We start from the raw sequence: 25,777 nt of genomic DNA, 5'->3' as shown, positions 1-25,777 counted from the left end.
TAATATGCCATAAATTTATTTATACCGTAATAATCGTCGCTACACCGAAACGTGGTACGTGCGTGCTTCACGTATGAATGTAGATTTCAACGTTGCTCGATATACAATTTTTATGGAATTCAATATACAAATTCAGTCATATCCTTAGAGAATATGTATGTGTGTTTACGAAGAATCATCGATTAAAGGTACACGATAAAACTGTGAATGATTCTATACGATATACCTTAACGTGCTACAAGAATATATTCATCGATGTAAACGAACGCGGGTCCCGGCATTGGTTGGATGAAATTATATAGCAATGGCAAAGTAATCTCGCGCGAACGGAGTTTGCCGAGAAGTCGACGATTCTGTAGTCGATCGAAACTGTGGCACGGTAGCGCGTTCCGTCCTCTTCTCCGTCGATTCGCGACAGATTCGGTACAGAAACTTCTTGGCCGATCGCGTCGAATAAATCCCTCCGGTCGTTTGCGACGCGTCGCGAACCAAAAAAAGAGACCAATTATACCCACGACGCACGGTACACAGTGATGAGAAGAATACGGAATAGAACAGAGTAGAAAAGAGGAGGAGAATAGAAACGAAAGAAACAACGTAAAAAGAAAAAAGTTTACGGATGATCGTGGGTTCTAAACGTTAAAAGCCGCGCGGAACCGCGGTAGCGTGGTCGTGAGAAAGACTAGTCGAAACTGCGTTCCGTCGTGTCGGTAGGAAATGTCTGATACAATGCAAACGTAAATTACGTGTCCGTGGTTCTGGCGAGTGAGTATGCACGCGTTAACGCCGAACCGGGTTGTATATCACTCGTTGCGGTAGCTTGTCTCGGTCAGAGAAGATCAGTATTTTCTCATGCTCGGCATGGACGACTTGTACGGATCGAAGCGATCGTACGACGGCGCTGTTCCCGGTGCCGTCAGCCCCATGGACTGGATAGGACCGCTCTGGTAAGTCGGTGGTACTGGATGGCGGAGCGTGTTTCCCATGCTGCTCGAGTTGCTCCATCTGTAACCGATCGATCGATCGTTCGTCGGATCGCTAGCTTTCCAGGGTTTTCTAAAGCTTCCGCCGGATACGCGTACCTGTTTACGTTGTCCGAGGATCTGGAACTCCAGCTGGATGGTTCGTTCCGCGGGTCTCGAGTGCCGCTACTCGGAACGGAGTTGAACGATTTCGTCGACGGTGGTCCCGAGTGCCAGCTGCTGGTCGTTCTGTTGCTCTCCACGTACCGACTGTCACCTGTACCAGAGACGTTCGTTGATATTTCGTCGAGTACGACAGACGTCCGAACGCGATACTCACGCGGCGTAGACGATCCCGTGGGTTTGAAGCTCTCGCTGTAACGAGTATGACTATCCCTGGAACTTCGATGAGTTTCCGGCTCGGAACGACGAACTTCGCGCTCGCGAGTGTAAGTGGTGGTGCTCGGTCGTTCGTACCTGCTAAAGTTTCGAGCGGACATCGGATAGAACGAATAGAAAGAAGACGGATGGAAAAGGCGAAGAAGAAGCGAACCGTAACGCGTCTCACCTCTCTTTAACTTGCCGAGGGTCGATGGACGAAGTTGTGGTGCTGAGAGGTTCGCGTCGCACTATCACTTCCCTTCCGCGAGACACGTCGGAAAAACTCTCCGGGCGACTGCTCCGCGAGGTGAAATCACTGCTGCGTTTAAACTCCTTCTTCAGTCCCAGGTCTTGAGTGGATCTGTAACAGGCGAATCGTTGGATCGTTTATCGTCGGCGGAATTCGAGGCTGGTATCGGGATCGAGATCGATGAGGACGTCTCTTTATGTCGATGTCGACGTCGATACGGGTAGAACTCTCTCTCTGCGTTACCTGCTAGATTCGTAACGAGCAGGCGGCGACGAGTCCAACCGTCTGTCCGAAACGCGGTCCAATATCTCACCGCGGCGATCGGTGACCCGATCCGGAGTGTGTCTTCGGGTGTGCTCGGTCGCTATGCGCTTCCTGTCGGGCTCCACGTATATGTCTCTGGGGTCTCTTCTGTCGCTGGAGGATCGCTTGATGGAGGGTGGCGGAGGCGCGCGCCTGCTCTCTTCGAGTCGCATCTGTTGCCTCTTGAGTTCGATCCTTTCGCGCTCGAGCTTCTCCCTTTCGAGTTTCTGCCGTTCCCGCTCGAGACGAAGCAGCTCGGCCTTCTCTTGCTCGATTCTCTCCCTTTCCCTGCGCAGTTTCTCCCGTTCGCGTTCCAACCGTGCCGCCTCTTCCCTGTGCCTGCGCTCGATTTCCCTTTGCCGTTCCATATCCTCCCGCCTCCTTCGTTCCTCCTCGCGAAGCATTCTTTCTTTTTCGCGCAATCTCTGCCTCTCGCGTTCCTCCTGAAAGCAGGCCCGACTCAGTAACAGAGTAACAGACAGTGTAACACAGATAGTAGAGAATGTTCTCCGAGCTCCGTCGACGCGCTCGAGCCGAGTCGGGTTCGAGCAACGGACCCCGTCAAAGAATCCCCCGTCATACCCTGATCTTGGCGAAGGTGAGCACGTCGTCGCGTCTTCGGCGTTCGCGACTGCGAGAACGGGTGTGAGATCGGTGGTGGTCCCAGGATCGAATTCTCTTCTCGTCGCGTCTTCCTCTCTCGCTGTCGGGCTTTTTGCTGGTCGATTTGGTCGACCGGGAATCGGCGTCTTTCGACGCTTCCTCTTTCTTCTCCTGCGCCTCGGTCTTCTTATTTTCCCCGGACTCCCCTTTGTCGTCCGGCTTTTTCGCTGCCGCACATTTAAACGTTCCTTTTAATCGTCGCGTTCATCGACGGTCTTTTCACCTAGACAAATTGTTCACCGATCACTCACTTGCTTCCGATCCTTTCTCTTCGCTCTTTTCCTTCTTCGCCTCTTTATCCTTTCGGTCGACGGCGTCGTGATTATCCTTCAACTTGTCCTTTTCTTCCTTCTTCTCCGACTTTCCGTTCGCGGTGTCCCGTTTACGCATGTGACTTTGCTGCGTGTCGCCCTTCGCCTTTAAACGCAAATCGAATGACGCGCGAGAGTCGAGTGAACGTGTTTGTGTTGTGTTTGTGTTGTGTTCGCGCAAGTGTCAGTGTGTGTGTGTGTGTGAGAGAGAGAGAGAGAGAAAGAGCGCGTTCGTACGAAACCGGGAAGTTCGGAGCAAAGCTGACCGTGTGTCCAGAGCGCACCTACCTTTTCCACCGATATCACGCGGCCGTGAAGCTCCGTCTTGTGCAAATGCTGAATGCATTTCGCGGCGTCCTCGCTCGTAGACATCGTCACGTATCCGTAGCATCTCGCACCGGGAGTTCTCGCGTTCGTAACCACTTTCGCGCCAATCACTTTTCCGTATTTCGAGAAAATCTGTTTCAAGTCGGTTGCACGAGTACTCGACGACAGTCCGGATACCCACAAGTTTCTGCTGCTCGCATTGATCGGGCTAACTTGAGAGTTCTTTTTATCTGCAGAAACGGGAGACGAGCATGTATACATCACAGTGATCGAACATTTTCCTTACGAAACAAGTTTGCGTCGGTTCGAGTTGGTTTTCCGGTAGTTACCTTTATCGTCCCTTTTCTGATTCTTGTTGCTAGACTCGGCGCTGAAAATAACAATTGTTCTCGTTACATCGAAACGTTGTTTCAACCTAATCCTTATTGTTGTGTACAAGAGGTAACGCTTTATAAATACTATGATCTTTCTGAGGCTTAATAAATACCTCTGTAACTATGTTAAGCGTATAAATTTGGCTAGCAACTTGTCTTGTTCTCAGCAATCGTAATAACAATAGTAATGCTAATAATCGGTAATTATAATAGCAGTAATGGTAGTTGGTAATGGTAGTAGCGGTGACGGAGTTGACGGAGTTGACGGAGTTGACGGAGTTGACGGAGTTGGCGGAGTCGAAGGAGTTGACGGAGTTGATGAAGGCGATGACAGTGATGCGGTGGTGATGCTGGTGGTGGTGGTGGTGGTGGTGGTAGTAGCGGTAGTACTAGTAGCAGCAGAGCAGCGGTAGGAGCAATAGTAATAATAACGATAATAATAATAATAACAACAAGAACAAGAACAACAACAACAACAATCAACAACAACAATAATAACGAAATACGATCAATTGCACTTTGGCGTTCACTGATATGCATCGTTGTTACACAAAATAGCGTTACCACTTTCTTTTTCTTTTTCTTTTTCTTTTTCTTTTTCTTTTTCTTTTTCTTTCAATTTTTTTTGCTTTTGCGTTTTGCCTTTTGCAAAAGCCTTTTTTTGCCTTGTTTGTTCGTTTGTTTGTTTGTTTGTTTGTTTGTTTGTTTGAACTTATTATTAATGGATGTTTTCGTTGCGATCGGCATCCAGTTCTCATCACTCGTGTGTAACGAAAGTATGTCCGTGTGGGAAGAATTGTACTGCGCATCCCTTTGCATGAAATCTCCGGAAAGGGATCGTCTCTCGTCTCCTTGGTGATTCTTCCGGGAGGGCGCTTCTCGTCGAGTTGACACGGGCACCGACGCATACGCGAGAGACAGAGTAGCATATCGGTATATCGGTATATATCGGTATATATCGGTATCGGTACATCTGTATCTCCGGTCACCGGTAAGACTCTGTTGCCGCGTTTCAAACGTTTAAACGCAGTCTGCCGAGAGTACAATTTACCTCGAGATACTAAGGACTCTTGCAATCAGGCTCGATGAGGTTGCCGTTTGTTTTACGAACGAATATCTTCGTGATCGTAGAGCGTGTAACACCTTTGAAAAATAGTCGTTTACGAATAGGAGCGGTATATGGGAGTTGGTTCGATTTAAGTTTGCTAGCCAATTTCTCGATTTCTTAACATACTTTCCAGAGTTAGGAATTACAGCCTAAACGTACGAGCGGAAAGAAACTTCGTATGCGATTGAAAAAAATGGAATAAAGTAATCTTGCGTGCGACTTTGACGAATAATTTCATCTTGGGAATCCATTGTCCGACAGTATCTTATCCTGATGAGATTTGTACTCGTATGCGGCCGAAGAGAGAGAGAGAGAGAGAGCATCGCTATCATAGAGTTGGATGGCATTTCGTTGTCGTACCACTGTGAACCGGTTTTTTTTGTTTTGTTTTGTTTTAGCAATGAGAGACCAACCTCTTGCTTCCGTCTCCACCGTCCTGCTTGTTCTTCGTCCCGACGTTCGCACCTGACGAGCTCCCATCCTTGCTGTTGGCGCCGGCTTCTGCTCTACCGCTCCCTTTAGACTCTCCCTTCTTGTTCTCTTCCACTTTCTTCTTCTCTCCTCCATCTGCAGAGACAATCAAGGTACCATAGTCACTTTCTGCGAGGCCAGATTTCTTCTCCCTCCCTAACGCTCCTGCTTAGTGGCCTGCATTTCCTGCATGGAACTTGTTCCGAGCCACTAACAGAGTGCACACTGAATTACGACGAAGATCATCGACATCACCAATTCACTCTTCAATGGTACGTTCCACAGTGACCCTACACGACTTTTTTTTTCGTTTCTCTCTATTACGAGACTAAAGGTTACCTTGGTGCATCTTCGTACGTTTGCGTACGCGACTACACGGATCGAGGCCTGACTCGAAAGAAAGTGATGGTGGTGGTGGTGGTGGTGGTGGTGGTGGAAGCTGGAACAAGTAATCGGACGAGGAATCCAACCTAGGAGCTGGGACGCGACAACGGCCGAACCGCTCGAGAACGGGGAGAACCGGGAGAACCGGGAGAACCGGGAGAACCGGGAGAACCGGGACAACACACGACGGTCTGCCAATAGGCGACGGCAAAGTGCCGATGCCCAGAGAATTTTGTCAACGTATACGCGGCCTCTGGTTTCCGAGTCCATGGTTTCCATGGTTCGAAAATATATCGATCTGTCCGAGTCTCGGTGGGACGAACAACGTTGCAACGTTAACTATGTACGAGGAAGATTCGTAGCTTCTGACATACACTTGAGTCTTCTTGAATCCACATAATTTGGGAGCAGAACGATGATCCAACGATGCTCTATGCGGTTAGGTAGAATTAATGTAACTGTATAGCAAACTCTAGCGTTAACTAACTTATAGACTAGCGTTTATGGGAAAGATTTTTTATACATGGTTGACAACGACGATGCAAACACGACGACGGATGTGCGTTTCAGTCTGGGTGAAACCTCGTCGATCGCCGTGCCGTCACAGTTTGTAGTTAAATCGTTGCATGCCGTGTCCGTGTGCCGAACGGTTGTACATCACACATCCTGTACGCGCGTGCTTATTCAGAAGTGCGAAGCTCGAAGAACAGGCGTAAGATGAGAGAGCCATCACGTACAACTTTGTAGATAGATTCGGCACGATCGTGGTTCTGGATAGGCGAGGTGTATTGCTCGAAGAAAATACACAATCCCTTGATCTTGATGCCGCACATTCGAATAACTTACTCGTCATCATAAATAAAAGTATTGCTACGTCTACTCCTTTCGTTCTTACATCTAGAGATACGTTACGCGATTCGATGCATTGTACAACTTACCTTTGTGCCTATCGTGAGACTCGGTCTGCAACATGAATAACGATACGTGTCAATTCGAGCCCCGTTACGATCCTGGAGAATCGATTTGCAACAAAATTCGCTCTGTTACCTCCTCAGCAAGGAGATTTTCTTCGTCTTCCCCGATAGTCAAATTAATCGAATCCTCGTTGTCGATGCCATTGGCTTCGACGGTTGACGTTGAATTGGTCGCGATCTCGTTCACCGCTGCTGCCGCTTCAGGTTCGATTTTCTTCTCGGCTATCTGCGTGCTCTCGACGAACACTTTACTCGTTTGAATCTTCGATTCCGGTTTGCACTCTGCTTCTTTGCCACCGCTGTTTTGGGCTTCGCTTTGAGGTTCCTATCGCGTCGTTTTCCAATGTCTTAGTTGCATTTTAAACAAAGATGTCTTAGAGCGATTTCCTCGCGACACTCTTACCTCCAATTTAGGTGTCGTCGTTTCTTTTTCCAAGGTAAGTTTCGGTTCTGTCTTCAGTTTAGTTTCAGAAATGTCCATTGCATCTGTGACATCTTCTTTCTGACTTTCCGTAGTGTCTGTCGACTCGTCGACGTTGATCGTACCGGTCACTGTAAATTAGAAAACAAACAAAGCGCCGATGAGAGCTTAAGCCGTTATAAAGTTTCTGTTCGCCCTATCGAATATAAATAAGACTTACCGCTGTTCTTTCTCGGGCTAACTTTACATACGCCGCCGCATGGTACAATGAGATATTCATCAGGATTTTCCCCTTCGTCGGATATGGACTGTACACACCATTGCAACAATGAAATTACCGCAATTATGATAATTATAAATATGATAAATAGAAATACCGAATAAAGTTATAACAGAGTGAATTATAATTTCGCTAGTGTGACACGAATAAGCGGAGAAACGTGGGAAAAATTTCTGTCAAGATAAGAAAGATACATTTATAGGTTTCAGAAATATAATCGAAACTAGAATGAATATTTATTAAATAAATTCAACTTGTCTCTCGTGCGAGTACCGCAAACGCTAACTATGCCAGCAATGAACTAGCAACGAAATCAATAGGGTTAAAATGGCGACAAAACACTGTAAGTAATTATAGATGAACACTCCGAAACTAAATTTATATCGGTAAGAAAATTTACTTTCGAAAGACGTTCGAGGAGCGCCGCTTTATTGCCGCTTTTATCAAGTCCACGTCGTTCGAGTTCCGTTTTCAAGTCTATAACTCGAAGTTCGGTTAACTTTTTTCCTTCTATATCGGCCATTATTCTCTAGCAAAAAGTGTCCAACACAATGCGAGATTAAGCTGCGAAACTTGACACTTCGCGTGCACAAGATTATCGGTAAATTCTAGTTCACAGACACAATGATATTACGGAATCACGATACGGAAAAAGAAAAATTGAAAAACTTTCTAAAATCTCGAAAGCCAAGGCACTGCCAATACGCTTCGAAACAAACTATCCATCGCCGTCGCCATTCAACGGAAATGACCGGAAGTAATTTCCGCACCAAATTAACAGCATCGCCAATCTAAGAAATCCAGAAAATGGTATATTAAAAAATTCCTAGCATCACTTCCGTTGCGCTGCATATAACATTTATTTATACATGCAAATAAGGTTTTACATTTCAAGATTATGAAAAATTGATTTCTGATCAAATAAAAAATTTATATAATTTATATATATATATATATATGTACATATCTATCTATATACATACATATATAAAATATCTATGTACCCATATTATATATATACATGACACATATAGATTATACAATTACGATGCACACATTGTTATACTGAAATTGCTCAGATTTCAATTTTTGAAGATTTTAAGATCTAAATGCAACACTTTAACGTTTCTTCGATTACTTTAATTTTCTATACTCTTAGATGCACTTTTGATCAGGCTCATTGTTTTCAACAAACGTCGTAATGTTGACGCATCGATGCATACTCTAAGTAGGCATCTCAACTCAACGAATTACGCGTTCTTGCCGAAATAAGTGAAGAAATTTGAAATACTGTTTATCAATATTACAAACTAGTTCATCGCTATGCCTGTAAGTATTAATTTTCTTGCGTAACTATTATCTGTAGAGAAACAAATTTGCTTCCTGTGTTATAGGGCGTTCCCATAACCTCGTTTAAGTAACGAACTGTCAAACCTATACATTTATTTACACAAAAGACCGGTAACATATATTTTATAGAGGTTCTTAATAAGACTTTATTACAGGCGTATCATTCAAGTTTCGTAGGAAATAATGAAAACATTGGTAACATGGCGCTCTTGCCAATTCGAACTCATTTTAGAGGTCCCGCACCTCCGTTCAATAGTAAGGATTTAGATATAATCGATGAAGCATTATACTTTTTCAAAGCAAATGTATTCTTTAGAATATATGAAATAAAGGTAACTATTGCAGATATATATCTCTTAAATATTTTTAATAATATGTACTATACTGTACTTTTACAGAGTGAAGCGGATCGAGTTTTAATTTATATTACATTGTATATAACTGAATGTTTAAAGAGGCTACAGAAATGTGCTACTCAAGCTCAAGCAACAAATGAAATGTATTCTCTGGCTATTTCTAAATTTGATATTCCCGGAGACCCTGGATTTCCTTTGAACTCTGTTTACGCCAAACCCAGTAATCCCATGGAAGCAGGTAATTTTATCTTTAAGTTTTCCAACAAGAATTATTATAACTTGTAATACGTTGCAGACACTATGAGACAGTATCTTCAACAAATAAGACAAGAAACAGGTGTCAGGCTAGTAGAAAAAGTATACGGAGAGGATGGAAAACCTAGTAAATGGTGGTTGTGCTTTGCAAAAAAGAAGTTCATGGATAAATCTTTGTCTGGTCCTGGACAATAAAATCGTTGTCTTTTAACGCGAATATAGAACATACGCAATGTATAAATACAAAACTTAATATGAAAAGAATAAGTTTCAACATCTTATTAAATGTAAAAGAGGAACCACAAAAACGTGTACCCTGAAAAGTAATTACACTTGTTGTGCACTTTATATTTGTGTCTTGTTCATTTTTGTAAAAAAAAAAGAAATATATATATATATATATATATATGTATATATACGCATGTGTGTATATAGCGGTACAGAAAAGATTCTTACAGAAGAGATGTTTATTTCGTACAGGATATACCATAATATCGATATAGAATTTGTTATTATATCAATAAAATGATGTATCTTGTTCGTACAGGTCTTAACAGTGTAAACATTTAAAATCGCCTATCGCTTTCTGCGAAGCGACAATGAGTTTCGTCTCAGCCACGCCGCACTACGCGAACCACCGATGGTTTGTGAATAACGATGTCCCTTTCCTAATCCTCGCGAGCTTCTACCAGCCGACGTCTTTCCGCGAAGTTCGCGGTGTTTGTGTACAGCATTACATATCCAGTTGATCTTTGGATCGTTACGAATTTCCTGAAACGCAAATAATCACGTGAATGGTACAGCTTCGGACAATGTCGTACCTACTTTGGTCATGTTTCAAGATTCAGACATCCAAGGAAGATGATATATCACAAATTTTCAACGATAGATTACAGTGTCATCATTATAGAAGCAGATATATCGAAGAATAAATGAAACCACGACTAAATTGTAAGTCAGGTAAATAATAACGAATACCTTGTGTGCAGGATCTACGAGAATTACTTCGTAGTACATGTACGTAGAGTCCTGAGCAACCCAGTAACTATTCAATACTCGTAAACCACCGCAACGTCGGCCGACACGTTCCTTTAAACATCGATAAAAATTATTATACTTGCGCGATACGATTCTCGAAAAATAAAACGTGTACTTACTTCGGCAACAGATTGTAATTTTCGGGTTGGTTTCAGTTGATTTACACCGTGACTTTTGGGCTTGCCATATGTTGCACCCTTGGGGACAGGTCGTTTACGGCCACCTCTCCTTACACGAATTCTAAATATGACAAAACCTGTGCGTAAAAAAGTAATACTTTCAATTAATGTTTCGTGTTTGGCAGAGTGCTTAATCTTAACATCCGGTGTAAAGGGGTCTCATCAGAATGTACACATATATCACCATAGTAAGGTTAAGAGTGGTGCATGGTACGGATCATCACGTGGTTATTCGAAGAATAATATTTTGCTTAAAGTTACACAAGGTACTGTTGTTTATAATAAACAAGTCGAACGATCGGTAGTTGATAGAATAGATTGACTAAATCGAAATCTAAACCGATAAAGCGCTCGTGGAAAGTTTCGAAGAGATGTTTCTCGTACCTTGTTTAGCTTTGTATCCCAAACGACGGGCTTTGTCAGGTCTGGATGGTCTGGGGGCACGATGCATTTTAGTCAACTGACGGTACTGCCAGCATCGAACGCGAAGTAAAAAGCGGAGCATGTCGCTCTGCTTTTTACGATACAGCTCTTGCATATACTTATATGCACCCATTGCGTATCCCTGAAAGAAGAAGAAAAAACCTATAATTCTATTCAAATATGTTGTACCGTTGAACAAAACAAACGAGAAAGTGAAACGAGAACGATGCGACGAAAGAAAATTTAAACAAAGAAAAAAGGAAGCAGAAAATATGAAATGAAAGAAATTCAATGATTTCGGAATATCGTGTGTTAAAACGAAACGCGTGCAAGCGATTGAAATACGTGTGCAGGTTGAATTCGGTGAAGCGACAACTGAAACGTTTCCGTCGATATAATATTGAAAAATTATATGAACATTTTGTATAGCTGAGGCTGGATAATAATCTTGTCAACACGGGTCTCGGAAAAAGATGCGGATGCACAGGATATTTTTCGATTTCCAACACGAACCACTCACCCTCCACAATTGGAACAGCAGGAAAGAGCTTCGCACCGCCGTACGGCGTGTATCAGATCATTAAAGATGGCGTTCAAGATGGCGAACTCGATTGTTAGAAATGCCGATGGGGCTGACATCTGTAGGCCTATATACGATTCAAAGTTCATTAGCGGATAAAGTTACACGGAAGAAGAAATATCAACGGTCGAGTGTCCTTCTCTGTTATTCTGCACGATGCCTGGTAATTGATGGAATATATCGATGTAGGCGCACGAATCGGTTCAAAATCAAAATATGCAAACTGGCAAAAACGAGCATCGACCGAGCTGTAACGACAGACGTTCGTGTAAGAATAATTGAACGTTTTAAAGAAAAGGATGAAAGTAAGCAGCATGCTATCTTAAAGCGGAAGACGCGTTTTTTCTTCTGGAAGGAAGAAAGGTGATGCTTAACGATTCATGCGTGATACTGCAACGAGTAATACGAAGAAGTAATACGAAGAATACGATTTTCTTGAATCGAACACGAGATGTTTGGATAGTTGAACGGTTTTGAAGTTGGACATTTCGAAGATTGTAGATAATGAGAAGAAGAGCGAGAAAGAGAGCGGGAGCGAGAAAGAGGAGATCGTCTCGCGAGGTTCCACAGGTATTATCGAGCGACCCGGTGACCTCTCGACGAGCAATTGATTATTTTAGGAGAGGTAGTTGGCATATGCTTTTAGCAACAAGACCGAGTCGGTAGTCCGCAATGGAGAGTCGTTCGGACAGTATAAAGGACCCGATTTATTATCCTTCGATGCAGGAAGTTGCATCAACGGAAGCGTCAGGAGTGTCGACGACAGAACCGGAGGGCAGTGAAAGAAGCAGATGCTCCGCGAGTAGCCAAGAGCTCGGCCTCGAGGAAAATAACGCGTTAAAAGTACCACGAAAATTTATCGCCAACTGGCGACAGGCTTGTGATCGTACTCGCGACAGGACCAAGGATCTCTTGAAAAGATGGCGAACAGTCTCGAGTAACGTAGACGAGGTGATAGTCGGTGCGCCCGTTCCAAACAAATTGGAACAACCTGGTTGGAGCGTACACGTTTGGAGTAAGCTCTCCCGACACTTTTCCCAGAGAACATTGCACATCAAATACGTATACACACGCACGCTTATCGATACGGATTAGTTGTATGGTTTGCTTGTTCGTTTATTGGATTTCCATTGCAAGCACAACATGGTTATATGTATATGTGTATATATATATATATATGTGTATATATATATAGAATTTTGTGTTTTTCCTCGAAACAGCTACCTGGGTAAGCCGATATCCGAGCGATGACAATCTCGCAGCTATAGAGGCATCCGGAGTCGGTAAAGGAGGGAATTTGAAAGATCTAGCAGCAACTCAACGTGATAAATTCGCTCATTTTTTCACGTACATGTTGGACCACGACAAAGACGGTTTTATTAGCAGAAAAGATTTTCGTACTTTTTCGGAGGTATTCAGTAGCTCGACTAATTGTAAGAGAAAAAATTAGTTGGCGATCGGTGACGAGCAGCGGCGAATCGCTAATGGGTTCCTCTTTTGCAAAGCGACTGAGAAGATTCGCGGATTGGTCGTGGAACGGGCCCGAATATTTACGATTAATGGAAGCCGAGCAAGGTTTGGCAGAATTGATACTCGAAGAAAGAAAGTACGAGGACGACGAGGGGAAGAGAATCAGTTTGGACGATTGGTTACGTTGGTGGGCGCGAATCGTTGCTCCAGCCGGCGGCGCGAGTTACAACGACATTCCCTTTTGGTTGAAGATTCTGCCGAGGATATTCTTTCTCGCGATCAACAGTTCGGCGAACGGAATCATTTCGAAGAAAGAACTCGGCTCGTTCTATGCGTCTGTCGTTGGCCTCGATTTCAAAAGAATCTCAAAGTCGTTGGACATTGCCTATAATTCCATGACGTCGGTAAACACGGTTTTATTATCATTGTCATCGTCGTTGCTGTTTTTTTCTTTCCTTTTTGTCGAATACTCGAGAGATTCCGTTTGTTTGCTCTTTCAGAATGGAGACTATCCGTTAGGTTGGCCGCAGTATCAACTCGTGTTCGCCAATTTTCTTTTCGGCCGGGGTCCATTCGGTCCAGGAGAACACTTTCTCGGCACGACGGACACCTGTATAATCCGGGGCAGTAACGTACCGTTCCCGATTGATTACACCGCAATGAATACACCGAGGGACAAATTAGAAGTGTACAGCCCACACTGTAAAAGCGCTCGGCGCAGCGTCGTTGTTTGAATGAGAAAGTAGCAATTAAATACTTTAGAGGTATCTGTATAAACACGTAAAACCATTTAGTCGCTGACGTTGATCTCTGTGCAGATTCGCTCCATTGTTACGCTAAATTGATTCTGCATCGAAGAATAAGGACTAGTTGTTCTAGTTGTCCTCGGTTCGGACGTTCGTCGCTTCACCTATATAAGTACGTTCGTCGACGCAACAAATAAAAAATAAAGATTTGGATATCGTTTAAGGAGAGTTCCCTTCGCCGATGCGAATCTTGTCCCGTTTTCATTTCCTCCGTCACGGTTGCTTCGGTGTCGGTTATTCGGTGGGTTGCGTATGCTGATCAGATTTTCGCGTGCGATGTAGCACTTTATTCCACGCTTCCTCGTTTCATCAAAGAAATGGAAGATTTGCGTTGATTGCGACAATAGTATGTGTGTGTGTGTGTGCGTGTGTGTGTCTATTCGATCGTTTGTACAGACCGATGAAGATTCGATAAATGCATCGTCTGCTGCAGAGTTTCCCGTGTTAGGACTCTGAACTGTAACATCTGGAGTTTCGAATGTTACGTTGGGGGGACCGTTTTCGCCCATACTCCCAAGACGAAAGATTCGATTTCGCACTCGTTCGTGCCTCTTTGAATGCGAAACAGACCGTTCTCGCCCCAGTGTGGACCCCACGAGTTCATCGCCAGCTAAAACGAAAAGAAAATGAAAAGAACGGAAAACTGAACACGGGAGCGAAAAGAAACGGCTCGAGCAACTTACCCAGTATTTCACCGGCTCACCGTATCGAGACGGTTCTTCTCCCCAGCCTATTATCCTCACCGAATGATATCCAGACTCGTAACGCATCGCGAGTTCCGTGTGCTTGTACACTCCCGACTCGTAAGAGAAGAAATCTTGATACACCCTCATAGTAGCTAAAACCGTGAATATACGTGTAATTATAGGCACTCGTCGATAGCGTTCGATCGTTCCGTTACCTTGTACGGGACCAGACATTAGGATCTCCTGCATGATATCGGTCTCGTTGCCTAAACGATACGCGGGCCCGACTTTGTACAATTCCGTTCGGAACAGGTTCGCAGGCGGAGGACAACCCGCGCTCCTCAAGTCGATCTTCTTCCGAAGTTTACATTGATCGCTCGATCCCGACCACGGGTAGCACGATTCGTTGACCAGACTGAAAGATACGTGCTCTGAACGCGCGTCGCGTACTCGTGCGATACGAACGAGTCTACTCGAGGAGCGAGTACTCGTAGATAGATTAGATTTAACAATTATTTCGGAGTAATTACCCAAATTTCCTCATAAACATCCAAGCACGGTCCAGGTAACCGCCATTGCAGCCTCGCTGACCTCTGTTGTTGCAGGAAAGCAAGTGTTGGGCGCTCAGATCCACGCGATCGATGCCCTTGCTCATAATGGCAAACCTATCGGACGCCACGCGTGCACTGGATATTGCCCAGGACGCACCGCACCACCCTTGGTCCTCCACGCCTGATATGTCCCGAGGCCAGCGAGATCTGGCATCGAATTCTCGTGGCAACGATTGCGGCTCGTAAACCCGCTGAACGGAGTTCATCTTCTGAACCTTGGTCGGGCGAAAAAGGAGGTTAAAAGACTCGGTAAGTAAGTAGAACCGAATCGAACGAAAGATTCTTCTACTCACCGATCGCGACGGACTCAGAGTACCTAAACGAAGCAGCACGCCTTCGTTGAGCGTTCTACCCGAAAACTCGGAATAATTCCTGGCTCTCCAGCCGAGAGCTGGACTTTCCAGATTGATCTCGTCTATCAGTTCTCGTTCTTGCAAACATCGATTCTGATCGCAAAGCACTTCCGCTCGTCTGTCCACCGAGGAACATTTGCTGAAATCGTTCCGAGAAATAGTTTTCGCAGAAGCGCGCGCGCGCCACCTCTTTCATTTGAAATTCATTCGAAATTCATTTCAGAGGGTGGAAGGTCAAGAGGAGAGAAACGATAATTTACCAGAGATTGCAGTTTCGTTTAAACGTTTGCCCATGATTGTAATACTTTCCTTCGAAGTAGCATTCTGAAACGTCGAAGCGACCCGATTTACACGCTATCGTAATAGGCTTTGCTAGTTTTTTAGATTTCTTTTAGATCGATTAGAGAGAGAGAGAGAGAGAGAGAGAGAGGATTACGAACGTCTTATCTCTACCACTGGCGGAATGGTGGTGATGTCCATCTCGATACCCTTGCAGTGGCTCCAGTAATCCGGACAACAATCTTCCTCGCCGTGCCGATCGCAGAAATCATCGCAGTAGCATGTCGTCGTATGGATCGGAGCGCTGCATTCGTCCTGTCGACCCAGGCAACATCCGTGCGGAGGGTATCTATCGGCGCAATACGGGCCAGCCGGCAATCCTGAAAAGTCCGATAGGCCGCTCGCGTTCGACAGGATCAGGACGAACAGCAGACACGCTCGTACGAAACTCTCGTACGAATCCATGGTTCGCCGATTTCGCCGCTAAAACAGAACGATTCGCCTCGGGAAATGGATCCTGACGAGACTCGTCTCGTTGGTCGGCGTTATTCGGTGTTTGTCCAGGTGTGCTCGATACGCGCTTAGGACAAGGTAGATTCGGTTACTCGAATAGACGTACGATAGCGGTGCCAACGAGTTCGCGCGAAGGTTCGCGTCTCGTTTGGAACAGCTTCAAATTTCGTCTCTCTCTCTCTTGTTGCTAGGTTTCTAGTTAAATGTCAGCCGCGTCGTTTCGTTTGCAAGGCTGCAAAGGTCTGTTTTCTGAAACAGGGTGAAGGAAGTAGACCGCGTTGACCGTGGCTGCCGACACACGGCTACCTTGCGTAATTCTTTCGCGAACGTACATACATACGCGTGCACTCGCGTACACTCGAATCTATTAAACCGAGCGGAGGATAACGTCAGAGGAGTTACGACTAGTTGTTGTTTTCCAACGACTAGAAGCTTCCGGAAACACGAGCGACTAGATGCGCGATCGAGATCCCTATATATGTACTCGATTATTCTCGAATCCATTATAATATTAATGGAATTTACCAGACTGGAACGTCGCGCGTCTATGATTCTCCGTCATCGTTCAGAAATGTCTTTCGATCGGTTCGCCGCAATGGCGAATTTTTAAGAGTAACGATACAGTGGTTGGGAATTTTTAAGAGTAACAGATTTCGAAGAATTTCTTTCTCGAATTTCTTAGCGATCTATAGGCGAGCGTAAGATACGGCCAGAACGCTTTCTCGATTCGATCGGGAGACCGATACGCATCCCTTCCCCTCTAACGTTCGGATCGGTAACATCTATATTTGGATCGTTCGTCATACGTTCCTGCTCGAATCCCTCAGAATTCGAATAATTTTTTTTATAGAACGTATTAGATTACGGATGCAAAAAGCGTGGAATGGAATGGAATGGAATGCGATAAGTGGTTTGCCGCGTTCTCGGCAGCAACGTGATGTCACGGGATTGCGATATACATCCCGATAGGAAATCATCGGCGAGTCATCGTTAAAACCGATGTCTCGATCGATACCGATGAATGGGACAGGAACGATGAATGGTCGCGAGACGAAAGAATTTCGAATCGTCGAAAACGTTTGTTCACCTGTTAATCGGTCTATTAACAGATTCTGCGAGGTATCTGTTTCGCTTATCGCGTAGATAAATCTGACTCGGAACGGTGCGAAGCTGTGCGGAGCAGTGCGACGCGATGACATAACGCGAGATATGAAAAGTTTCGCTCAACGTTTACAACAGCTGCTCCGTTTCTCGAGACGTGACCGTCAAGATTCGAATTGCCGTGCTAAATAGATTAGATAGACGAAACTGCGATAGAAGGTAAAGGATCCGACTGTGCATGGTAAAGGGGACGATTAGAGATACCCCTACGAGTCTGCTAGACGGTAGCTCTACGCTTGTAACCGATATATACACACGCACACATGTACGTATATGTATACCAACAATTATAGCGATGCGCATGCGAGCCGAAACTGTTTTAAAAATGGCTCAATTGGCGAGAAGAGGTTGCAGAAGGAGGTTAGCGATATCGTATATTTTTAAGCGAGGGTCGCCGGAACCGAGAGATCTTGGTTCCCAACGAAACGATTCCCCGCTGAACACCGGTTACCCTCTCCAGCGGTCTACCGATGGAAACCTTTCGAATTGAACTTTTCAGGCTGGTGGTGTCGTCGCGACCCTCCAAGTTCGAACGACCGCCTCCTCCAAGTACGCAAACTATTTCCTCTGTCGACCTATTTCGACCGACACGTCGAATCATCTGCGAAGATACGTAAATACTTACTTCTATACAGATGTATGACGCGCGATCATTCAAATGTTGTTCGCACTAAAAATAACGTAAACGTTATATCGACGCGTACGAGTCCGCTGCCCCAAATTCCAATCGTACCCTCCGTATTACGAATCCGAATCGAGTCGAGTCGTTTATGGTTCCGCGGTAACTCTGTCAAACTGATTTTTCGATTATTACGATATACCTGTTATACATTTCTACCTGCAACAGCACACGTACGCGTACGCGAGTAAATAGGCGTACGTCGAATCGCGTCGCAGAGATTAATCGACGGTATGAAATTTCAAACTGCAACGGATAGTGGCGCCAAACGAAACGGCCGACGCGTTACTTTGAAGGATAAATATTTTCTTCTAATCACGGTTTCGTTCGAAAGCGCGATTACGTTATATTATCGAAGAGATAATATAAAAGTATCGAAAAGCGTCGAGCACACCTTAATCGAGGAGTCGCGACCGTTGACGGGCCGTTGGGAAAATTGATAATCGAACAATAGAGACGGTTGATTCGCTACGAGTAATTTCGCTGTTGGTAATTTCGCGACTCATCGTTGGAATAAGGAATTCTAAATTTCACGTGAAATAAATAACTGGGAAAGATTAACGCGTCACTTACCGGTGACCGCAGCTGTTATCAGGACTCCTTGGTATCCGAACAACGAGCGTGCTTCGCCGACGAATATTCGTTACCGCTTCTACGTCTGTCGCTTACTTTCGCGAACACGCGCTCGCGAAAATGATGAAACGTTCGGATCGAATCGCGACGCGATCGAATCTTCTTGGAAAATCGGAAATCAAACGAAGGAAAAACACAGGTGACAATTAGGTAGCGCCGCGGAATTTCCGAGAGATCTCTCAGAGAAGAAAAGCAAGAGCAAACGAAATCTCGAACGATCGCCGAGTCAGAGATCGGCGAAAAATTCCGAGAAAATACGCGATCCTCGACGACTCGAAAGCGCGAATCTAACTGATCCGCGAATACGCAAAGTAAACGCGAACTAAGCCGAAAGCAACTGCACGAGCGTAAGCACCTGTTACTCGCGGCTCAACTCGATTCGATTCTGTTCGGCGTCTTTTAAACTTGAACGCGGCACAGCGAGGCGCGGTGTGACGCGGCGACACCACTTCGTTCCGTATCGCGTATCGCAATATAGTTATACGAAGAATCACTCCTTTCGTTCCGTTCCGTTCCGTTCCGTTCCGTTTCGTCTATCCGTCGGATCTCCTCGGCGTATCTCTCGGAACGGTGTATTCGTCATCCCTCTAATATGTAAAGGTCTCCGATTAAATTGAATATGTCATCGTGGCCGTTGCGCGTCCGTTAAACGATACGAGCAGATCTCAACGCGTATCGTATTTCGATCGACTGCCATCTGACGAGGCGATTGACTTTCCGTCGAACAACACCGAAATAAAGAATCCGAGACTTACGTATGCATGTACGATAACCCGAGGAAAGAAAACAACTTTCGAAATACGAGTGCGACAGGCCGTCGTGACATCTGCACGGCAATTTCTTCCCTCTCGTCCAATTGTCGTGTCGCGACTCGCATCGGGTAGTACGAGCTATCGTTAAAATCGGGAAGAGAAAAAAAAACGGGCTCGTCCGGGATTTGAACCCGGGACCTCTCGCACCCTAAGCGAGAATCATACCCCTAGACCAACGAGCCTCGCACACTTGGACTTTCTAATTTTCAAACCATCACCGTACCACGGGCCATCCTATTTGTAACAGGTAAATTCGGCGATGTTCAGCACCTCGATAGCTTTCGCACCTGTCCCGAGACACGTAATGCTTTTCGAGCGAAACCGCAGATCGAGCGAAAGATGCAGATCTAATAATATCAACGGAACATGGCGAGAGCGAATTCCCGAAGGGTCTCATTGTCGCGTAAGCAGAGGAGTTGATCGATAAATTACATGGAATATTGAAATATTTAACAGCAACACACAAGTGTACGCTGATTTGAAAAATCCGGCCGTCCAGGCACCGTGGCTTAGTTGGTTAAAGCGCCTGTCTAGTAAACAGGAGATCGAGGGTTCGAATCCCTCCGGCGCCTTTCCTTTTCTCTTTTACTCTTTTTCCGTTTATCTTGGAATACTTTGAATTTGCACGAACGAAGAGAAAGGGAAGGAGATACTAATCGGATCGGATCGGATCGGAACGGAGCAAGGATCGTTTCCTTTTTGCGAGATCCGCGAAAGGTCAAGTTATTAGCGTGATCGATATAGAAGCGTTGCTCTATGGTAACGGCGGCGATATACCGAAAATGTTGGTGCAGCTGAAACGTATAGTGGTCGCGGCGAGTTAGGCTAGTTCCTTTATTGAGATATCAGATCAGGTCCGATATGGGAAATACGGAGAGTAACGTGGTCAGTGGAGTAAAAAAGCAGACGGATGCTTCGTCTATCGTGCTGTACAAGCTGGTCGACTTGAAAGGTACTCGAATCGCGGATTCTACTCTGTCTTTGGTACGGAGGGTTAGCTGGCGGTTTTTGTTTGAACAGGAGGTGGCTTACTCGTGGACATGATGAAACGAGCAACGCAAACGAAACAATACGCCGAGCTGGATCACGCGCTGCGCACCAAGGTGGAGCCGTATTTGTACAACAAAGGCAAAGGGAAATGGATTCCGATCGAAAAGTTGGTTCTGCTGCGGAACAAAGATCGTCCGAAGCATAAAATGGTAAGAAAGCGGAGGTAGTTGCTCGATTCGGCGTCCGGTTTCTGACCGCGAGCAACTCTGCAGCTTCCGCCCTTGAGGGCCATGGAGAATCCGGGCGATTACGACATAGACAAGGACATGGCTGGCACGGAGGACGTCGACGAGGCGAAGATAGGTAGAGAGACTTTCCCGTTGATGGTTTAGTTGAAAATTCACTTGAAATTTTCCTTCTTCTTTCGCATCGTTCCACCTCGCAGACAAAGAAAAGTACAGAATGGTCTGTTGGAGTTTGAGTCAAAGAGGCGCGGTCGGAGAAACGATTTTACACTTGTGCATGTTACACGCGACTGCTATTCACATCGACTTGGCGAAACGCTTGCTACGCTTTTATCCGAAGCTTATCAACGATGTCTACATGAGCGACGAGTATTACGGTTAGTGGGAGGTCCAAGTATTTAGCTGTAGACGCGAATGTTACACCACCGCCGGTTTCCTATGATTCGGTAGGCGAAAGCGCGCTGCACATCGCGATAGTCAACGAAGATCCGGCTTTGGTGAAATTGCTCCTCGATAGCGGGGCGGACGTGCACGAAAGATGTTTCGGGAATTTCATGTCCCCGGAAGATCAGAAAACCTCGCGATCCGACAGTTTGGAGCACGAATGGGTGTGCGTCACGCCGGAGACCAATTACAGCGGGTAACGTCTCGACGAATAAACAGAGAAATCTCCACCTATCGATGCACCTTTGGAAAGCAGACGCGCGAATCGATTTTCTAATCGCATAGGTACGTCTACTGGGGCGAGTATCCTTTGAGTTTCGCCGCGTGTTTGGGTCAGGAGGAATGTTACAGATTGGTTCTGGCGAGAGGCGCAAACCCGGACAAACAAGACACTAACGGTAACACGGTGCTACACATGTTGGTTATCTACGAAAAGCTGGTAAGCTCCGATAAACGATAGCCGATAGCCGATAATCGATCACCGATAACCGAAATAAATCAAGGATCGATCATCGATCGAAGAAAATATCTGTTAAAGGGCACGTTCGATATGGCCTACGAAATGGGAGCGTCACTGTCGATCAAAAACGCCCAACATCTAACGCCGTTGACACTGTCGGCGAAATTGGCCAGGATCGAAATGTTCTTCCACATTCTGAACATCGAAAGAGAAATCTATTGGCAAATAGGAAGCATTACCTGCGCGGCGTATCCTCTCTCGCAAGTGGACACCATCGATGTTACCACGGGCACCATCAGTCATAACTCTGCCCTGAATCTCGTCGTCTTTGGCGTAAGTTTTCTGTTCCTTTCTCTCCTCGTTGCTCTCGTTCACTCTCGCCTAGGTCTTTGCCGCGAGTTTACTTCCGCTTCGCCACCCTTCGTTTGCCTCTGTTTTAGGAAAAGGACGAACATTTGGAACTGATGGATGGCATTTTGATCGATCTGTTAAACGCAAAATGGAATACCTTTGTTAAATCCCGATTTTACCGTCAGTTTTTTCTCTTTTGTTTCTACTTCGTGCTATCGTTGATTAGTTTCACCCTCCGGCCAGGACCTTCGACGAGCTCGTCCGACGGGGTGACGGCTGTCGGTGAAACCACCGATTCGTACGGGTCGGTCGGACTCGCCGCGACAACGACGTCGCCCGTTTCTACCCGGTTCGCGAGCCCCGCGGCTCAAACCTCGGCGAACCATCGAACCTTCGAAGCGGATCTTTCCGAGATCCTCGAGAAACTTGTAGCCACGAGCTTGAACGCGACTCGTGAATCCTCTCCGAACGCGACGCAGTCCTTACTCGATAAACTGAAATTCGACGTAATCTCCGAAGTAAGATCCGCGTTGAAAAGCGTTTTATCCGCGGATCGAAACGGAGACGACCGCGTTCTCGAGTCCGCGACTCTTGGAACGATCGAAAGCGTCCATCGAAAGAACGGAACGACGGAATTCGTTAGAAGCGCGACCGACGAAAGCTCCTTCGAGAGGACAACATCGCTGCCTAATATCGTTCCGTTGCTCGGCGCTGGCAACGACAGCGACAGCGACAGCGACAGCGATGACAATTGGTACGTTGCATCGGGTTCCGTAGATGTACTTCGAACACGTTTCGCGATTTAGCGTTCCCCCGAAATAATTAGGTGGAGCAACGTGAATCAAGAGTGCAGACTGATGGAACTGACGAGCTTATCGGGAAAGATACGAATAATCGCTGAGCTGCTGATGGAAATCGCGGCTACTCTTTACATTCTCGCCGCGCTGAGGGAAGCCAGATTCCTAGGACTCGGCATGTTTGTCGAAAATCTGGTAAACCTCTGATTATTATCGTAGACGGTGCGTCATCTCGATCTTTCGACGCTTTCGTGTCGACGAAACGAATTGTTTTTAGATGACTGCACCGTCGCGAGTAATGTTCCTCTTCTCCTGTTGCATATTGTTAACCTTTCCATTGCTGAGACTGAACTGCGCCGATCGGGTCGAGGATATGCTAGCGGTTGTCGTCATGCTGACCACTGCACCGTACTTTTTGTTCTTCTGCAGAGGGTTCAAGACAGTCGGCCCTTTCGTCGTGATGATCTACAGAATGATCATGGGCGACCTGCTACGTTTCGTTTCCATTTATTTGGTTTTCGTGATGGGATTTTCCCAAGGTAACCAGAGCTACCGGAGTAACGGTTTTTAGTTGGTCGAAACGATACAGATAGACGGACAGAGACTTCTCCCCGATAACCGCTCACGAAATTAGTCAGCGGAGAGCATCGAGGATGACACAAGATCGTCTTATGACCTAATCGCCCGTTACGCGACTTGGCGAACCAACGGCATTGACACACAAAGTGTTTCGCTGGAAGTTGTTTCACCGTGAAACGAAACAGTTTGTTAGAGGCCGTGGCACAGAGCCAACGCACGTTCTACCGTGCCGATCAAACACGTCCCATTACTCTGTAATTTCACGTGAGATCGGAGGTCGGTTTCCCGGTTCGATGTTTCGACATCTTCGATATTTTCGTGTCGATTCCTTTTCCGTGTCCATTTTCTTTTCTCTCCCTGCGAATATTCTCGTATATTCTTCCATTGCAGCGTACTACATCATATTTCTGTCTTTCGACAATCCAAATACGCCGGAAGGCGTAGACGATTCGATAAACAATCCCATGCCGTCCCCGATGGAGAGCATAATGGCGATGTTTCTGATGAGCTTGACCAACTTTGGAGATTACTACAGCGCATTCGAGAGAACGCAACACGAGATGGAAGCCAAGGTACGGTGTTCGGTTTTGCGCCGAATTCCAAGTGGCCGTCTAAAAGCGAACGAAACTTTGTTGCAGTTTCTGTTTGTCCTTTACATGGCGATCGTGGCAATTCTACTCGTAAACATGTTGATCGCTATGATGGGAAACACGTACCAAAAAATCGCGGAAACTAGGAACGAATGGCAAAGACAAGTATCGTCCTACCTCCCTCTCTCCGCCGCTTCTCTTTTCTTTCTTCTTTCCTACGCTCTTCTCTCGATCGTTTCAGTGGGCGCGTATAGTTCTGGTGGTCGAGCGAGGTGTGAGTCCGGAGGAAAGGCTGAAAAAGTTAATGGATTATTCCCAGCCAATGTCGGATGGTCGCAAAGCGCTGGTCCTTCGTCTGAATCAATCGGTAACGTTGCGAACGAACGATCTCGAGCGATCCAACGAACGAACTTCTCTTTTAGGAAGAGGATAAGGAAGAGATGAAAGAAATCTTGGAAATGAAGAGGACTCACGACCGACTGTACAAGAAAATGCAGGATAAGATGGCAAAGAGGAAGACTTCGGTGCAACCCGAAGGGAACGCTGCGATATAAACGATCGATCTCGTTGGATCTAATGAATAAATCGTCTCTACTGGTTTATCTCCGTAATTCTTTTCCTCCGACGAAACGAGTCCCTTTGCTCGAAGCGGCGCGCGGTACTCGCGTAGCCACGGCGACGGATCGCTGAAAAACTGTTTACAGCGACGCGGCGACGCGTGCTCAGTCGCGAGTCGAACCAACCGAGTTAAGCCGGAGAAATGAACGAAGCCGGATCGAGAGGATTTCGAAGGAGCAAATTGAACGGTGCGATCGATTACGCCAGCTTGAAGGCGGAACTCGAGCAGGCGCTTACGGCGGACCGATTCTATAGGTTGCGAAACGACGCGAAACTTAGAGCGGTCGAACAGAATGTGCCGACGTACGACGACTTTAGGCAAATGGTAAATACCCCTAAATAACAATGGTAAGGCGAACGTACGAATAATATCGATCGGCAGGTAAACGCCGCGCATCTCAGACCGTTGCGACGCGATCAACTTTCGCTTCGAGCGAAGGGATATTGGAATCCTATCGCAGCCGGTCACGAGTCGGAACCGGAGACGGACTACGTCGAGTTTCGGCAGGAGCGAACCGAGACGAGAAAACCCGATGATCTCATCGCCGATAACTCGGCTCTCGCGTGCGACCAATTTACCCGGGCTTGGAGAACGATCGAAGACCGCCAGGCAAAGTTTCGTTATCTGGAAAGCTTCAAGTACGAGAATATCAATAATAAGTAGACCAGAAGGGGAAACGCGATATGTTCGCTCGTCGAAACGTTGTCTTCCAGGGACGCGTTGGAAACCAAGATTTTTCCTACCGAGATTCCTCCGGCGTTGTTCGCAGAGCTGATAGAGGTGTGCTCCGAAACCGTTGCGGCCACGAGCGGGACCGTCGAAACCGTCGTCCAGATCCTAAGCGTCCTCCGGAAATGCAATCGATTCGGACTAACCGTTAGCTTTATGGGTGAAAAGGAAAGAACGGCGTGCAACCAATTATTTCGCCGTTTGATCGACTCTGCGAAACATGGAAACCGACATCTCGAACACGCGATCGAATCGTTGAAGTCAGCCTACAAAGTCACGCCGAATTAGAATGACAGTCGGAAATTGGGATTAGGATTCGAACGAACAATTAGGAGACAAGAAACGAGACGTCTCGAAAGCGACGTGGAAAATTTCCGATCGGCTTACCCAAGAACGCGTTAAGGAAAATGCACGTCGCAAAGTCTCTGGTTCGAACGCGTGAACCGTTTTCAAAGAACGCGAGCATGCGTATCGTCGGGAGACTCTCGGGGAACCACGTGATCTCGCGTTATTCAATATGGCCGTGTAACATTGCCGTCATTCCAGTCGCAACGGTACCGTGATCGTAGCCAATTAATGT

The 25,777-nt window shown here is 46.1% G+C and overlaps 7 protein-coding genes, 1 long non-coding RNA gene and 2 other non-coding genes across 18 annotated transcripts; 5 read left to right on the top strand and 5 right to left on the bottom strand.

Annotated features, from left to right (window-relative positions):
* Positions 1-7,969, bottom strand: LOC116432491 (Scaffold attachment factor B). 4 transcript variants are annotated; one of them, XM_031989493.2, is made up of 15 exons: positions 7,610-7,969; positions 7,150-7,237; positions 6,912-7,060; positions 6,582-6,833; positions 6,473-6,497; positions 5,093-5,246; positions 3,527-3,567; positions 3,159-3,427; positions 2,811-2,976; positions 2,479-2,747; positions 1,837-2,339; positions 1,531-1,704; positions 1,303-1,442; positions 1,083-1,239; positions 1-1,005 (listed from the first exon to the last, which is right to left on the bottom strand). In XM_031989493.2, exons 1-15 carry the CDS (start codon positions 7,730-7,732, stop codon positions 840-842), a joined length of 2,676 nt encoding a protein of 891 aa, XP_031845353.1. In that variant the 5' UTR covers positions 7,733-7,969; the 3' UTR covers positions 1-839. The 4 variants fall into 4 exon arrangements, with proteins under 4 accessions (XP_031845353.1, XP_031845354.1, XP_076226976.1 ...); XM_031989494.2 differs by having other exon boundaries at positions 1,303-1,439; XM_076370861.1 differs by having other exon boundaries at positions 2,479-2,726.
* A 267-nt stretch (positions 7,970-8,236) lies between these two features.
* On the top strand, positions 8,237-9,520 carry Arpc3A (Actin-related protein 2/3 complex, subunit 3A). Its single transcript, XM_031989393.2, has 4 exons — positions 8,237-8,538; positions 8,715-8,891; positions 8,958-9,153; positions 9,211-9,520. Exons 1-4 carry the CDS (start codon positions 8,533-8,535, stop codon positions 9,363-9,365), a joined length of 534 nt encoding a protein of 177 aa, XP_031845253.1. The 5' UTR covers positions 8,237-8,532; the 3' UTR covers positions 9,366-9,520.
* Positions 9,521-9,619: 99 nt separating this feature from the next.
* RpL15 (ribosomal protein L15) lies at positions 9,620-11,479 on the bottom strand. 3 transcript variants are annotated; one of them, XM_031989390.2, is made up of 5 exons: positions 11,331-11,479; positions 10,772-10,952; positions 10,328-10,464; positions 10,149-10,259; positions 9,620-9,941 (listed from the first exon to the last, which is right to left on the bottom strand). In XM_031989390.2, exons 2-5 carry the CDS (start codon positions 10,941-10,943, stop codon positions 9,747-9,749), a joined length of 615 nt encoding a protein of 204 aa, XP_031845250.1. In that variant the 5' UTR covers positions 10,944-10,952; positions 11,331-11,479; the 3' UTR covers positions 9,620-9,746. The 3 variants fall into 3 exon arrangements, with proteins under 3 accessions (XP_031845250.1, XP_031845252.1, XP_031845251.1); XM_031989392.2 differs by having other exon boundaries at positions 11,324-11,348; XM_031989391.2 differs by lacking the exon at positions 11,331-11,479 and adding an exon at positions 11,229-11,316.
* A 100-nt stretch (positions 11,480-11,579) lies between these two features.
* On the top strand, positions 11,580-13,594 carry LOC116432455 (uncharacterized). Its single transcript, XM_076370859.1, has 3 exons — positions 11,580-12,405; positions 12,611-12,801; positions 12,896-13,594. The coding sequence occupies exons 1-3, from the start codon at positions 12,063-12,065 to the stop codon at positions 13,592-13,594; spliced, it is 1,233 nt and encodes a 410-aa protein (XP_076226974.1). The 5' UTR covers positions 11,580-12,062.
* On the bottom strand, positions 12,743-19,289 carry LOC116432450 (putative peptidase C1-like protein F26E4.3). The gene is made up of 8 exons (XM_031989386.2): positions 18,522-19,289; positions 15,757-16,078; positions 15,577-15,640; positions 15,257-15,455; positions 14,883-15,178; positions 14,568-14,767; positions 14,350-14,504; positions 12,743-14,276 (listed from the first exon to the last, which is right to left on the bottom strand). Exons 2-8 carry the CDS (start codon positions 16,058-16,060, stop codon positions 14,148-14,150), a joined length of 1,347 nt encoding a protein of 448 aa, XP_031845246.1. The 5' UTR covers positions 16,061-16,078; positions 18,522-19,289; the 3' UTR covers positions 12,743-14,147.
* nan (transient receptor potential cation channel subfamily V member nanchung) lies at positions 19,085-24,547 on the top strand. The gene is made up of 14 exons (XM_031989396.2): positions 19,085-20,345; positions 20,414-20,592; positions 20,656-20,746; positions 20,829-21,005; positions 21,079-21,268; positions 21,358-21,511; positions 21,611-21,865; positions 21,973-22,637; positions 22,710-22,875; positions 22,958-23,219; positions 23,650-23,831; positions 23,898-24,014; positions 24,091-24,216; positions 24,272-24,547. Exons 1-14 carry the CDS (start codon positions 20,255-20,257, stop codon positions 24,401-24,403), a joined length of 2,787 nt encoding a protein of 928 aa, XP_031845256.2. The 5' UTR covers positions 19,085-20,254; the 3' UTR covers positions 24,404-24,547.
* On the bottom strand, positions 19,504-19,575 carry TRNAP-AGG (transfer RNA proline (anticodon AGG)). Its single transcript has one exon. It is a non-coding gene; the product is annotated as a tRNA-Pro (tRNA).
* Positions 19,892-19,965, top strand: TRNAT-AGU (transfer RNA threonine (anticodon AGU)). Its single transcript has one exon. It is a non-coding gene; the product is annotated as a tRNA-Thr (tRNA).
* LOC116432456 (uncharacterized) lies at positions 23,722-25,738 on the bottom strand. 4 transcript variants are annotated; one of them, XR_012999421.1, is made up of 4 exons: positions 25,585-25,693; positions 25,212-25,463; positions 23,976-24,141; positions 23,722-23,870 (listed from the first exon to the last, which is right to left on the bottom strand). It is a non-coding gene; the product is annotated as an uncharacterized LOC116432456 (long non-coding RNA). The 4 variants fall into 4 exon arrangements; XR_004236132.2 differs by having other exon boundaries at positions 23,724-23,870; positions 24,027-24,141; positions 25,585-25,691; XR_004236133.2 differs by lacking the exon at positions 25,212-25,463 and having other exon boundaries at positions 23,724-23,870; positions 24,027-24,141; positions 25,585-25,738.
* On the top strand, positions 24,473-25,588 carry LOC116432451 (dynein axonemal assembly factor 19). Its single transcript, XM_031989389.2, has 3 exons — positions 24,473-24,792; positions 24,850-25,106; positions 25,182-25,588. Exons 1-3 carry the CDS (start codon positions 24,610-24,612, stop codon positions 25,483-25,485), a joined length of 744 nt encoding a protein of 247 aa, XP_031845249.1. The 5' UTR covers positions 24,473-24,609; the 3' UTR covers positions 25,486-25,588.
* Positions 25,739-25,777: the final 39 nt, after the last annotated feature.

The sequence above is a fragment of the Nomia melanderi genome, chromosome 9 (assembly GCF_051020985.1).
Source record: "Nomia melanderi isolate GNS246 chromosome 9, iyNomMela1, whole genome shotgun sequence".
Taxonomy (NCBI): domain Eukaryota; kingdom Metazoa; phylum Arthropoda; class Insecta; order Hymenoptera; family Halictidae; genus Nomia; species Nomia melanderi.
The sequence above is the reverse complement of the archived record's forward strand: the minus strand, read 5'-3'. Positions and strand labels throughout refer to the sequence as shown.